Source organism: Rhipicephalus microplus, chromosome 4, assembly GCF_043290135.1.
Source record: "Rhipicephalus microplus isolate Deutch F79 chromosome 4, USDA_Rmic, whole genome shotgun sequence".
NCBI classification, from domain to species: domain Eukaryota; kingdom Metazoa; phylum Arthropoda; class Arachnida; order Ixodida; family Ixodidae; genus Rhipicephalus; species Rhipicephalus microplus.
This window is the reverse complement of record NC_134703.1, coordinates 59,297,000-59,309,004: the sequence shown is the minus strand read 5'-3', so window position 1 is coordinate 59,309,004 and position 12,005 is coordinate 59,297,000. Positions and strand designations below refer to the sequence as shown.

At 44.4% G+C, this 12,005-nt stretch overlaps 1 protein-coding gene across 2 annotated transcripts in view; it reads right to left on the bottom strand.

The window, feature by feature from the left end:
• Positions 1–12,005, bottom strand: part of LOC119172017 (uncharacterized) — a 121,908-nt gene that overhangs the window by 71,587 nt on the left and 38,316 nt on the right. The window contains exon 1 of one of the 2 annotated variants that reach the window (XM_037422981.2): positions 7,543–7,836. The exons of the other annotated variant lie outside the window; for it this stretch is intronic. Coding sequence (XP_037278878.2) covers positions 7,543–7,657 — 115 coding nt within the window. The 5' untranslated portion in view covers positions 7,658–7,836. Of the gene's footprint in view, positions 1–7,542; positions 7,837–12,005 lie in introns of those variants that run through there. 2 annotated transcript variants of the gene reach the window in all.

The window sequence follows — 12,005 nt, the reverse complement described above, 5'->3', positions numbered from 1 at the left end:
GGGAGGGAAGAAATAATTACGACAGAACTGGAACAATACGCTGTGGCATGCGATAGGGCGTCTGACTTTAAATCTTTTTGTGTTTTTTTTCTTTTCTTTGGTGAGAGCCAATAGCTGTATTGATAACATATATATAATTAAAGGCTGCTCACCCCATATTTAGCTTTCTTGAAGTGAAAAGAAGCTGGGAAGTTCTCCAAATACTTCTCAGCCAGTCGTTAAAATGGTGTAGTAGTAATTATCTGAACATGAAGATCAGACATTACAAAGGTAAAAAAAGAGATGTAGGAAAAGTAGACTGATTGAATAACGCACATAAAGGAGATAGTAGTCCTCACAGTCATCACATAACAACCCCATTTATAGGAATCCTCGCTGTCATCAGAGAGGGGGAGGGGGAGGCAGACGCTGTTGCATTACCCTTTATGTACGTCCGTGTGTGTGTTTGTACGTGTGCGCGTAATTAACACACGTAAAATTAAAACATTTCTGGAAGAGGAGGGGTTGAAGCCTTACCACCTTTCCCTGGCTAAACCAATAATCTCGAGGGTACTCTATAGGTCTCCGCGAGAACGTATGTAAGGAACAACAACTGTGAAAAAGGCCTCGTGGGCTAAGTTTAGATTTTTGAATTATTTGTAATCTTTCTCTTGGAAGAGAGCGTATTTCGCTCGGTTACCTATCTGAATACCAAGATTGTCTGTTCATCACGTGTCACATAGCAGAGTAGCAGGAGAAAGGAGCACACACGAAAACAGTGAACGTTCTCAGGTCACACCATTTTTTTTCTCGTTTCCCTGAGCCACTGTAGAAAAAAGATGCGAGAGCAAAGAGTAATTCCAGCGTAAAGAGGTAGAAAAAGAGATATTATAACATGGAAAAGGCGACGAAAGTGGATTAGGAAGTGTCTCTTCAAAAAAAAAAAAAACGGTCAAGAGATCTAGCGAAGAAATAACGAGACGGCTGGTGAAGAGGTAGAGGAAGCAAGGAAACACGAAGAAAAAAGAAGAAAACGGCACCATTTTGCCATTACGATGTGACACTTTTCTCTGGCGGCTCGCTCATTGGGACACGGCTTATAAAATGTAGGGATCTTCTATGTCGCGTTGCCTTTGTAGCCTGTCAGCATCTGCCCACATTATTAAAAAAAGAAGTGAGGCATACTACACGGTAACTACGGGAGTCAAGCGCCTTATGTTGGACATGGGCCGATGTGGTTGAAAGGCCTCATGCGTGAAAAAATACTGAGTGCAAGTGGCAACGATAAGAAGGATGACGATCAGACGGGTAGCGAAAATTATGCGACCATGATTCGCGGAAGTAATTTGCACGAGGAAAAAAGACTGAGTGAGGAAAGGGAAATAGTATCATCACCAGAGGCCAAGACCGGCATGCCGGCTGGCCGGAATGGTCAATGTAGAGGGAGGGAAGAATGAGGAGTCGGGAGAGAAAAGAAATATTAGGGTGCGGGAAGAGAGTGGCCTGCTGCTGGGCGAGGGAATGCGAGAGCGGGAGGAGGGTGTTAAATGGGTGGCTGTGAGAGTAGGAGTGTTAGGGAAGGGTAGATCTGGATGGCCGCGCTTCGCTGGAGTGGTTGAGGATTGCGGAGAAGGGGAAATTACAGATGATGATTGGAGACAGCCGGCCACAGCGTTCTACTTTTGCACAGAGCGAGAGAGTGAGAGATATGGCACTCGGAATAACGGAGCCCTTTAGCTTCCTTTAGCGTGGTGCCAGCTCGAGGACTCGGGAAATCGCTATCTGGGGCAACAGGTGGAGGAATAAACGACCGTGCCACTGGAAGCAGCAGCTAAATGAGCGCCTTTGGTTCTCGAGCTTTCCCTCTTAGTAGCGTACGTGGTTCTTCAAAGTCCGGTTGTATAAGAATAGGAGCGTAAAATGTTTCGATGCGAAGGCACGCGCGTGTGCATGCTTGTGTGACGTTTTATCAATGTGTGTGTGTGTGAATTTTTTTCTTTTTTTTTGCGTGGAACGAAACCAGTCACTTGTGACGTTATGCCACTCCCACTTTATTATTATTATTATTTTTGCCTTCGTGTTGCACTCGTGAGTGAGGAATGCGCCCTCGCCGATCGAATGAGAAATCAATCGACGAGATTGTGAGAAACGAGTATGTGAGTGTCCTGAACCCCGCGATTCCAAGTGGCGCAGAGCTCGAGACGCCCAGACCCCGACTTTTCGTAGGTGCGTTCTTGAAGGTAGTAGGTTGTTTCTTTGTTCTGCTTCTGTTTTCTTTTTGTCATTGTTCTTTCTTTCCATATACTTATTATTACGGAGTGCAACTTCACTCCCCACGGTAGTATTGTATTGGTTTTTCAAAGTCACTAGATGGGACAGCTACAGCAGCTGGATAAATCAATATAATTCCCACGTCAAGTCTCTTTCGAATGTTGAAACAGCTCGAGCTGCTGACGTGTAATTTGCATAAAACTGATTGGTCGCGAATCTCACTAGAGATTGTAATTGTCGAATTGACAAAACATGACACACACACACACACACACACACACACACACACACACACACACACACACACACACACACACACACACACACACACACACACACACACACACACACACACACACACACACACACACACACACACACACACACACACACACAATATATTTTTATAGAAAGAGTAGTGAGATTAGCAACACACGTACAGTTTGCTACCCTACACACAGGGAGAGGGGAATGAGGGAGCAAAAGAGAGAGAAGATTCACATTGCCTGCCACCCATACACTGGCTGCATAGTTTCTCAGGTAGTCACTGAGTGATGTTGCCTTCGAGAGTGTACTTGAAGACGATGCACCCAGCATCTTTTACTTAAAGGGGCAATCATCCAGTCTCCTCAAAGTGTACTGTTAGTCCTGCGATTTATTTAAAGTGGGGGCAGTAGAGCAAGACCTGATCAAGAGTTTCTACACAGTTGCAGTAGCACTTGTATGAGTCAGCCGTACGATTGCGATAGCTATAGGGCCCTGTTCAGTAAGAAATTTCTAGCCAAAATTTCACGATAAAGCTGAGTATGCTTAGGGCTTCGTGTATTTTTTCTACCTTCCAACAACAAAGTCCGCACTCTGATCACGTGCAATAAACTTACTACGGTTTTACGAGGTGGCTTTAGTCATCAACATTGAGGCATATATTGAAAACCCGGTTTGATCCTTTTTTTAGGTTAACGACTACAATGGTGTCGTCTATAATTAATATATAGGCTCGCGAACAGAAGGCGTTGTCGCATAAGCAGAAGACAAAGAGTGTGCGCATTTATACATCATGTATGCCTCGCCAGATGAAAGTAGCACGGACTGTGATGGTGTTTGCGGAATTCGAGCTAAATTCGTTCGTGAAGTGTTGGCTCGAAGAGCAGCTAGAATTGTGGTAAACACTCTGTACATGCCTCCAAGTACGCCTAAGAGCCAGAATAGAGCTGGTCAACACACATTCACTGGGATACAGATGGCAGCAGGATGCATGTAAACGTCGTTGACGATTTCCACATCTACATCTCGAGACTGCGCGAGAGACTTCAGACTCCAGACTGCTCATCTCCAGACTGCGCATCTACATCTCAAATGCTCACGCGATTTGTGTTGGAGGGGTTTCGCTTTGAAGTAGCACACAAAATGCACTACCCCCACTGCTTACCAGTGGTCATGCATAGATATATTTCTGGATAAGCACGTATGCAAGGTGGTACCCTTGCCGACAAGTATGCACCATGGTGACCCCAAGGCTATCGTAACCGCCCCTACGGCCAAAAGATAGCAAGCCACCATTCCAGAAAGTTAATTACGGCGGATCAGGACAGTAAACGCGTGTGTATCGTTTGTCATAATGACCAAAAACGAAGACAGTGAATGAGTTTAGAGCTTTGTTAAAAAATTTCGTGTCACCCGCGTGTCATCACATAAACGGCGTCGATGGTCGTCCACCTTCAAACATTGAAATGGCTCATATATTTTTCTTTTTTTAATTTGTCAAATATACTAAGCGTACTTAAAGCAAAATTCAAGCACTTTTCTCTTTTTTTCGACGTCATAGGCTCGACAGAAGTTACAAAGTGTTGTTTGACATGAGAACAATGCCTGAATGTGCCTAAAAAAGAGAAACGAAAGCTTGATATGATTGGGGAAACGGGCAATGTCAGCTTGATAACGAGCGAGGATTTCAGAAAATACGTTGAAATTGTCTTTTTTATGTCACTGAGCGGCTAGTCGAGGTGCACACAAGTGATGGTAATAAACCCAAAACGAGATCTTCCACCAGAGAGGCGTTCGCTTTCGATGTGCGCCCCCATAAATCAAATTTCGTTACAACGCAACACAAAACTGTGAAGCACCGCACAAGAATAAAAACAAATTGCCGCAGCACAACAACAACAACAACAACGAAAAGAATAAGTGGAGAGGGGGCACGCTGTGCCATTTATGGGCATGATAATTTGGACTTTTACATACCTTTGGTACCTTATGTCATTTGTTCATTCTTTAAAAGTGCGCTTTTTTGCAAGCCCAACAACTATGCGGAAAAGCACGCTTTCAAGGAAGATTGCCAAGGCCGGGTTTTGGACGGGTACTGGATGCTTTCGTATGCTAGATTGTTCAAAAGCTAAACTCCTACAAATCCGCATATTGCGAAATAATAAATAAATAAATGAATAAATAAATAAATAAATAAATAAATAAATAAATAAATAAATAAATAAGACATAAAGATGGCTAATGTTGCTTTCATTTGGAAGCGAGAAGGGAGCATCTTAGTGTTGATTCTGTCCAAACAAAATCTCTTTCAGCCTGTCACTGGCGGCTGCTGATGTGTAAAAAGTGGTTGCTGATACACGTTCACCGCTACCGCGTCCCACGTTCGGATGAGTTACCACTGAAATGGTAACTCAGCTTTCCTTAAAATAAAGCGCTAAAGAAATGCTTCGAACAAATCTAAAGAAGAAGAGAAATGGACACTGTCCGTGTTTTCAACAAGTGGCTGCCATCGTTCTTTATTTACTGTTTGAGGTATCACGTCTGGTAGTCTATTTTGGGATAGGGTTGGTAATAAAAAATAAAATGAAATGAAGAAGCGGAAGTGGCTGGTGTTTTCGGCACATACACATACCTTCAAAATCAGATAGCTTTTCGACTGCATGCATTCTGTAAATAAACGAGCTTTCATTTGTTATAACTGAGTGAAAAGAAATAACATTTATATAAAAAGAAAGGAAGAGACATCGCGCGTACTTAAGGAAATATATTACGCCAGAAGTGAACATCAGTAAATTTCAAGCAAGCTAACGCTAAATGTATCCCTAGTGAAGCTGCTAGGTCGGTGACAAAGAGAACTTACAAACGAAATGATTTGTGCGTTCGAACCTACGACCAAAGTGATGCAACGACAAGAAAGCAGCTCGATGAAGTCAGAAGACAACTCACAGCACAGTTCTGCTTATTTAACCATGGTTATGAAATGAAAGGTCGAATACTGGTTCAGGGAGACCAGAAGTCATATGAGATTATCCCTGCGATGAATTGACTCTGACCTAAAACTTCGCTCTTGGCAGCGTGCAGAAAGAGCAAATATAGATAATAGGTGCTTAGTTGTAGTCAATATACATGTAAACTCATCGACGTAAATTTACCGAGAATTACGTGGGACATACGTGTCCTTTGAAGTGCTTTAAAGATCTCGAGAAGATACATGAACCTTAATCATTGCGCCTTCATCGGCACGCGGCCGTCATGAACATATATATTTGGATGTTACTATATTATTGGTAGCTTCTAGCACTAATATTAACAAGAATTATGAATGGTCTTTCTTGAACGTTGTCCATATGCACAAGACCTCAGCTGTTGTTCATAGTATTTCTTTTATTGTATAAGAGAGCATGTATTACAACTATGCACGAGCTATAGCATGACTGTTCTGCCATGCATTGCTGCATTTTCGGACGAGAACATTGTATGTCGTATGGTTGCAGCTAAATTTAAACGTACGCACGAAGGAAAGACACACGAACACAGTGCTGACACTAACGACGGGCGTTTATAGAAACCCATCTGAATATACTGGTGCTCAATTTGGTGTCGTGTTCACACAGCCTCTAACAGTGTAAAAGTACATTGGGCATCCTTTACGTCGCAACCGCATACATCTATCGTTAAGCGTGCTATCATGATTCGCATTCTGACTTCTCCGTCTAGAAATATGCCTAACTCGCAAAATAAATATACACATGGACGCACGCAATTACACGCATTCGAGCATGACACGTACATTGGCAACTCTTAAAATTTGAGTTGGTTTTTTCCAAGTGACTGACATTTTACTGATACAAAAAAGTCTAAGAAAGTACTACAATTTTTTCTCTCAATATATAGTTCATATTAAAACACGAGAAACGCCCTCGTAATTGTTACTTTGTTACCCGATTTTATCTCTTCCTGGAGACAATGACTTCGATAAATCTTTTTATCACCCACGAAGGCTAGGAGCACACCAAAACACAAGCGCTGCTACAGAAAGATATCCAACAGGAAAATATGTCCACATACGGGTACGCTTAGAAAGCGGATCATACCTTGTCCGCCATTTTACTTCTAAGATACGCGTAGTTTGTGAAGCTTAACATAACGTAGCCCAACTAAACCCATGCCAACTGCCTGTATAAATACGAGAAAGCCCAGAAGTTCCTGTTGTTAAGAAGGCATACCACTCCTGTTGCTCAACGCAACTCAGACAGAGCCATTAAAAGAAATTGTGTTGCGTGGTGCTAGCATTGCAGTATCGCTGAACACATACCCATTCTTTCATCGACCACTAACTAGTGTCTCTGAAAAAGTTAGAAGATTTCATCTCAAGCGCATTCTCCTCTCTATCTTGAACTTTTAGGCTCTCAATAAATCAGTTATGAGGGTTCCGCACTGATTTTGATTATTCATTCTGAGGAAGGCTGCTAGGGACAATTGCGTTTCATGGCTCTGTTAGAAAAGAACAAGGCAGGGGTGTCTGAGTCTACAGTAAGTGGATGATCAAAGTATTATACTTTGGCTATGCTTTGCAATCCACCTGGTTTTATGTTCGTATTCAGCATAACTCCATACAAAGAATGGCTTGTGAGGCTTACAGTACAATGGTGGCGGAGTAAATTAATAACTTAATTGTGTTAGTTGTATAAGTGTATTTAACCTAGAGTGCAAGGAAGCTGCATTATGCAAGCTATATGTTCTTAAATCTTGGAATGCCGTAGTATCCACGAGCGACGCACGCGCTTTATGGTAACAGGGTAGTTGGAGAAAGTAGTAGCTGGTGTTCAACGCACGGACACATATGCACGCTAAACTCTGCCCCTGTGAAGACATTCGAAAGGCTTCGCACACCGACACACACAAACTCGCGCATACACCCAGACGCGCCAACGCGTAACGCATGCGGCAAAAACAGTTCGCACGCGAGCACGCACCGCAGTCGGTGCGGTCACGCTAGCCGACCCTTTCAAGCTGCCGCCTTCTCACCTGACACCGCAGTGACCAGGAGTAAGAACAGAGTGACCCAGCGACGTCGTCGTACACCACGCTGGTCGCTGCCGATGCAAGTGGCACAGGCGGGGCTCGCGACACACAACTCCATGGCTGGCACGTTGCCTCCATGGACGCGGCTGCCGCCGTGTCCACACTGTGTAGGCACTCCTTCTAGCGCAGGTCGTCGGCGACTCCCTTCCCCGATCACCGCACAGAGATAACTGGGCCGAGGCCCAAGCAGAACGTCGTTGGTTTCGATCCGCGCACGCACCGCATAGGCGTCCGGGCGCCAAGTGAGCGGATCGCGATCGTCAGGGCGGCGCTGGCGGCGCAGCTCCGGGCGCCCTCTCCTTTAGGATGCGAGCTTCGGGAGAAAGTGAGGCTCCCTGCTCCTAGACGTATCGGGGCGCCTACGGTTGCTGCGCCCCGGGCTGCTCTTTGCTGCCTTCTTCGTGGGGAGTTTCGTCCCCATTTTTTTTTTGTTTTCTTCGCGCCATTTTCTCGGCGAATTCCCAGGCTCTTCTCTCCTTCATCTTCTTTTATTGTTTTTCGAACAACAAAGCTCGCCGTTCACGCGCGGCCAAGAAAAAGCGCCCAGAGGATGCCCGAGACGTTTCCTCCCGTGGCCTCGCTTGCTCTCGAGCAACAAACGACACGGAGCTCGCCCCGTGACCCGGAAAGGCAGAAACAATGCTCGGTCTCTCGTTTTTATAGGCTGGCATTCTTTTCTTCGGGGTTGTGTACCTAAAGGAGTAGTGGGAGTGGAGGCATAGCTGTTTTACGACTCAGCTAGCTGGACTATGGCGACGCTTACGGCCTTTCGCATCTGCAGCCACTCTTAGCGTGGGGGGCACGATGCTTTCTGTTTCGGAGTGCTACCGAAATGCGCTGCGTAGGCTGGCTGATAGTAGAACCGTGGTTGCAATTGTTTCTTTTTTTTTGGTGGGGGGTGGGAGGGCGTATGTTGCAGCCAAAATGATACGCAATCGCAAGAGTTCATATGATTCAACATGACTCATGCAGCTTTTCTGCGCTTTTAGGTGACGTTATAATGTATTAAAGAATCGTTACTAGCAGTAGTTGTCACTCGTGTTACTACTTATTGCTCAGCATTTTATTGATTTTAATGTTTATAGCAGATGGCCAGGAAGCAGACAAGAAAGTGCTGTTCATAATATTTTTAATACAAATTCATGCATCTCGCCCGCCCATAGCAAATGAAAAAGGTATATCTGGCGATAAGACGTAAACTGTTGCGAACTGTAACCCTGATAATGCGGTGTTTGGCCATTGGTGTAAAAATTAGTAATTACTGCATAAGTGCGAAATCGGTGCACAATTTCATTAATCGAGTGCCCTTTGCACGTTAGTATTAAGGCCTCTTTCTTCGAAAGAGCAACCAACCTGACATTGTTTTCTTTTTTGCGTTTTCGTGTTCATCTTGAGCAAAGATATTCCTGACTTCTGGGATAGCTTCCCGAGTGAGTCCATCCCAGTGTTTTTTTGAGTTTATGATGTCTAAAAATTGCAGTTATCCTCAAAATTTTGAGCGCAATTTTCCAAGCGTGAAAAGCAAAAAGTTTAATATGAGGCGTTATGTATCATTATTTGTAAAAATAAAAACGTATGACTATCTCGTGCTTCACTTTGCCCCAAACCCGAATTTTCAAAGTGTCAGCTATAGTTGCGATCAAAATCAGATAGAACAGCAGAATTACCACTTAAAGGTCACAGCGGCTAATAGTGCTAAACATGTTCATAACATTCAATCTCCAAGTGATAACGTATCTATTGAAATTGAATGCGTCGCAGTCGTACAGAAACACTACAAGTAGTCGTTGATGATATACAAATTTAGTGCTCCAATTCACAATTTCACAACTCCACGTTTTGAGGCCAACACTTTTCCGAATGTTCGTGAATCTCCGAAGAAGGGAGGACATTCGAGAACATGGCAGAGTGAGGGATCAGAGCGAAATAACTGATCAGAGAGAAATAACTGATCGAAGGAAATTTTCGCACATTAACAACATTAACAGTAGTCGTCTAGCCCTCCAAAGAGTGTCGCTAACGAAGCTGCGTCGTACGAGCATACATTTGGCCAATACCTAATTGTGTGTCCTTCATACATTCCATCTACGTTATTCTTGTCTCCTCAACCGATGCGCAGTCTGCCACACGTGAACAGTCAAAAGCCACAACAAGAGAGAACGGTTGTCCAAAGACTCCTATGTATAACTGGCGGTCATAAAAGAGCGAAAAGCACACAATAAACATCATGCTCACAAGTACGATAAAGAAATATGGCTGCCACCACAAGGCCGTGAAGGATAATAATGCAGCCATGCAAGAACTGTCCATATAGGAAAGACTGATGCCGCATAAAACACACAATGGGCACATAAAGCGCAGGAGACAAAAGCGGTCGTCCGGATATAAACCTTGCGATCGATGGCAGCAGCGCCAAGGATTGCACTCGCTTTTGTTACACGTCCTTAAGTTCTCTCCTGTTCTTTCGATCGCTTCTTATCTTTTTGTGTTTTCTTGTATCTTTCCTACCTTTTTTTCTGCGAGCGCATCTCTCTAGTCAACAAGCAAAGGTAATGGCCCCAGAATTTTTTTGTTTTTTATTTTTGCGCTGTTGTGCTTATTTTGTGCAGCTAGGAAACTGCGAAGGTGTTGGAAAAAAGTGTGCTGAAATATTCACGACATGTTGGCGGTGGGTCTTTCAGCCCTGTGATGGCACGTCCACTCGGTGTGAAGTGAAGTGGTTTGTCACCACCACCCCCCTCTCTCCTTCGACCGAGACACAAGCAGATGCCTCCCCCTCCCACACACACAGACAATATGATACTGATACGAGCCATCGATGACCTTCGTAGTACTTAATATTGTGTGACGTTGTATTCAGGCTCTCCCTTTAACGCTGGTCTTCACTCTCAAACGAAGTGCAAACAATCAGCAAAGTGACATACAGTGAGAGCGGAGAGGTACGGTAAGTAATCTTGATCACTTTACTATATAGGAAGCACATGTCACCTAGCGCTGCTTCAATCTTGTAAGAAATAAGGGCGATCCAACATGTTTATGCACTTTAGCAGCCGATGCTCCAAAACTGAGGCACTTGAGGCGACTCTATGGAGCAACAATACATTACGTGCGCTACAGAAAGTGGAAACGTCAGTTGAAAGCATCTAATGGCTTATCGTTGCACGTGAGGATAAGTCGTTCACAAAACCTTGCAAAGGAACACTTTTTGAGAAAAATTTATTTTATTACGTAGAAATTATATGGACAATCCCGGCTGGATTTCGCCGCAGGCTTCGGCGTCATGCACCGTATCTATATATATGAAAACGCAAGAAAAAACATTAAAAAAGACTCCGCCGCGTGGAATCAAACGTAGAACTTCAGAGTCGTGAATACGACGCGTTAACCACTAAGCCACCGAAAGGCTTTTTTTTCTTAATTTTTTGGTTAAACTTCACACACGGGGTGCTAAGACAAAGATATTACAATACACAACGAACAAAAATAACTATGGTCGTCAAGCATTACTATAACACATCACGTCCTAGAATCCCTTCATGGTCAGTAGGGCATCTACCCTTTCTAACCATAAAGGTGCACATTCGTCTGCTCTTACTACCTCGAGAAACCTTGAGTTGGTTTCTTTAAAATACTCTCTTGCATGTCTCCTGTCAGTGTCTCAGTGCAATCCAGCCATTCTAGAGCACCATATACTGTGCAAGGCAGTCATCATGATGAAATCGAAAGCTAATCCATCTTCATTCTCTATTGCCAAATACCTGATGCCATGAGGGTCTAACGGAAACTCTTTTTTAATGGTCCTTTGTAATACGTCCCAAAAGTAAACTCCTTTCTAACAGTGCAGGAAAATATGATCAATAGTTTCCGGTTTCTTACAGATTAGACAGTGAGATCGCCAAGGCACATAAAGCCCACGCTCCTCTTACAGGAAGAGTACCAGTGTGTAATTGAAAAAAAAAAAAGAACGTCTTTGAACTTGGAGCTGCCGGCATTTTAAAACTCGTTTAAGTACATTCTTATCCTTGCGTGCGGTGTATAGCGCTCTGTACAGTGGGCTGTGTCATAATATGTGCTGCGCGGGCGCGAAACAGAAACTAAAAAAAAACGACAATAGTGTGCCGTGCGGTGGCGAAGAGGATGTGATGTGTGCGTGTATGTGCCGGGCGGTGCCTACGAGGAAGACGACAGCTCGTGAGGCGCGGCCTCGAGCGTGCGTGACCCGTGCCTTCGGCAGTGCGAGAGGTACGTCGTTCGAGGCAGGACTACCTCGTTGGGCGTCTGGCCCATAGGTACGACCCAGGCCACGTCGCGACACTCGTACTAGCCGAGTGGACAGCTCAGCCTCCGCTAGACGACCGGTCTAGGAGAGCTGGCGCCAGGTTCCTGAACCTGTCCTTGTCCCGCTG